Source organism: Corvus kubaryi, unplaced genomic scaffold (assembly GCF_017639235.1).
Source record: "Corvus kubaryi isolate FWS band 111438036 unplaced genomic scaffold, C.kubaryi_AGA036_p1.0 36752, whole genome shotgun sequence".
NCBI lineage: Eukaryota > Metazoa > Chordata > Aves > Passeriformes > Corvidae > Corvus > Corvus kubaryi.
The window spans coordinates 7,936-10,727 of record NW_024580938.1 but is presented as its reverse complement, the minus strand read 5'-3'; the positions used below and the strand labels follow the sequence as shown (position 1 = coordinate 10,727).

General features: G+C 68.4%; 1 protein-coding gene across 5 annotated transcripts in view; it reads left to right on the top strand.

The window, feature by feature from the left end:
- Window positions 1–344: 344 nt before the first annotated feature.
- Window positions 345–2,792, top strand: part of GTPBP3 (GTP binding protein 3, mitochondrial) — a 5,231-nt gene continuing 2,783 nt past the window's right edge. The window contains exons 1-3 of one of the 5 annotated variants that reach the window (XM_042020075.1): window positions 345–884; window positions 1,732–1,967; window positions 2,266–2,352. In XM_042020075.1, coding sequence (XP_041876009.1) covers window positions 394–884; window positions 1,732–1,967; window positions 2,266–2,352 — 814 coding nt within the window. In that variant the 5' untranslated portion in view covers window positions 345–393. Of the gene's footprint in view, window positions 885–942; window positions 1,471–1,731; window positions 1,968–2,265; window positions 2,353–2,792 lie in introns of those variants that run through there. The other 4 variants (XM_042020077.1, XM_042020076.1, XM_042020073.1 and 1 more) reach the window with 4 other exon arrangements.

The following is a 2,792-nucleotide window of genomic DNA, read 5'->3' as shown; positions in this document are numbered from 1 at the left end:
ATCCTGTGTGATTCCCTGTCTATCCCTGCGTGATTCCCTGTCTATCCCCGCCTGTATCTCTGTGTGATTCCCTGCCTGGATCCCTGTGTGATTCCCTGTCTATCCCTGCGTGATTCCCTGTCTACCCCCGTCTATCCCTGCCTGCATCCCTGTGTGATTCCCGGTCTATCCCTGCCTGGATCCAAAACCTCGGGTCCTGGGAAGGAGGGTGGGATGGGGACAGGGATGGGGACGGGGATGGGGTTCAGGATGGGGAGGTGGATACAGGATGGGATTTGGGATAAGAAGCAGGATCGGGAGCGGACAGGCAGCGGGCTGGGATGCGGGAGATGGATACAGGATGGGATTTGGGATAAGAAGCGGGATCGGACAGGCAGGGGGCTGGGATGCGGGATGAGGATAGAGGATGGGATTTGGGATAAGAAGCGGGATCGGGAGCGGATGGGGCTGGGATGCGGGATGAGGAGCGGGATTCAGGGGCGGGATGAGACGCGGAACGAGGACCCGAGCCGAGCCGTGACGCGGCTCCCGGATCATTTCTCTGGTTCACGGAGCGCTGCGGGCTCGGGCGGCCGCGGGTCCCTCCCGGCGCGCGCTTTTGGGGGCGCTTTTGGGGGATCCCCCCCAGCCCCACAACCCAGGGGTCGGTGCCGACCCCTCCGCGGGGATGGGACCCCCGGGATGAGCCGGGATTGGGGTTCCCCGGGGGAGGAGCGGCTCCGGTTTGGGCGGGTGCGGAGCCGGGGTTCAGCCCCGGGGGTGCGGGGGTGCCGAGCGGAGGGGACCCCGCAGGGTGGGCAGGGGTTCCCCAAATCCCCCCGGGGCTCCAGGACACCGCAGGGTGGGGACAGACGGACCTCCCCCCGCCCGGCACGGGGACAGCAGTGAGTGCAGAAGGGACGGGGCAGCGGTGGGCTCTGCCATGAGGGGGGTCCCCCCAATTCTCACGGGGAGCCGCCAGCTCAGCGGGGACACGGGGACATCCCTGAGGGGCTGGGGGTGATTTTTAGGGTGCAGCAGCTCCGAGCGGCAGCGCAGCGCCTCGAAGGGACGGAGGAGGGGTGGGGTGCAGCCCCGCAGCCCCCTCGGGGTGGGAGTGCGGGCAGGGGGACCCCGAGGGGACGCGCGGGGACCCCCGGGCGGGGCCGGGCGGAACCGCCGGGTCCTGGCGGCTTCAGCCAGCGCGCCGCCATGTTTGCTCACTAACCAATCAGAAGCCGTGCTGAGCCGTTAGCCCCGCCCCTCGGCGGACATTGCCCAATAGCGTGCTCTAATGGGCGGCGCGCTGAGGCAGGCCTTTCGCCGTGGCCGCAGGATGGCCAATCAGAAGCGGGATTTCCGCGTTAGCCCCGCCTCTCAGTGAGCATTGACCAATGGCGTGCGGCGGTGGGCGGGGCCAGGCGGGCGCGCGGAGGGCAGCGGGAGGGCGGTGATGGCGCTGCGCGGGGCCGTGAGGGCGGCGCGGGGCAGGTGACGGGGACAGGGGGGACATGGGGGGCACAGGGGTGCCTGTGGGGTGGGGAGCCACGGGAATGGCTGGACCGGGGCGGTTTGGGGAGTGGGGGGGGGGGGGTGGTACGTGGGGAGGCGGTGCATGGGGAGGGGGAGTAGCCAGGGAGGGAAGTACCTGGGGAGGGGTCCCACCTGGGGAGTCTCCCTGGGTGTCCGCGGTGCCCCTGCCCCCTCTGTGCCCCACCCAGGGGTGCCCATAAGGATCCCGGCATCCCGCAGGTGGACGCGTCCCCTGAGCTCCGCGGGGGGAGGTGACACCATCTTCGCCTTGTCCTCGGCCCCCGGGCGCTGTGGGGTGGCCGTGATCCGTGCCAGCGGCCCCGGCAGCCGGGGAGCCCTCCAGAGCCTCACCGGCACCCCCAAAGTGCCCCCACCCCGAGTCCTGGCCCTGCGGCGCATCCGCGACCCCGACACCGCCGAGACCCTCGACCGCGGCCTCGTGGTGTGGTTCCCAGGTTTGGGGGGAGGGCAGCGATTGGGGTTCGGGGAGGGTCTGGTGATGGGTTAGGGGCGGCTCAGTGCCCCGTGGAGGTCTTGGGGTCTGGCACAGTCAGGGCTCAGCCCCCTCGGCTTAACCCCGGCACTCGTTTGGGGTTGGGGTCACTGCCCGGCCCCTGCGCAGCGATCCTACAGAGCTGCTGCTGGGGAAAGGGGTCTCTCCTGAAGCTTCCCAAATCCTAGTTTGGGGTCTGAACATGGAGAGGGGCTGGCTGGGAGGTGCTGGGTGCCCACCCCAGCCCTGTGTCCCCGCAGGGCCCCGCAGCTTCACCGGGGAGGACTGCGCCGAGCTGCACGTGCACGGGGGGCCCGCCGTGGTCAGCGGGGTGCTGCGGGCACTGGGTGAGCCCCCTGCTCCCATCCTGGCCCTTTTCTATCATATCCCGATCCTTTTCCATCCCCTAAGGGTGCTGTGGGCACTGGGTGAGCCCCCTGCTCCCATCCTGGCCCTTTTCCACCATATCCCGATCCTTTCCCATCCCATCCATCCCTTAAGGGTGCTGCGGGCACTGGGTGAGCCCCCGGTCCCATCCTGCCCCTTTTCTATCATATCCCGATCCTTTCCCATCCCATCCATCCCCTCAGGGTGCTGCGGGCACTGGGTGAGCCCCCTGCTCCCATCCTGGCCCTTTCCCATCCCTCCTGGCCCTTTTTCCCTTTCCCATCCCATCCTGCTCCTTGGGATGCTCTGGGTACTTGGTAAGGTTCCCCCCATCCCTCTTTTCCCCCTCATTTTGGGATGCTGAGGGTGCTGGGTGAGTTCCCCAATCCCTTTTACCCCG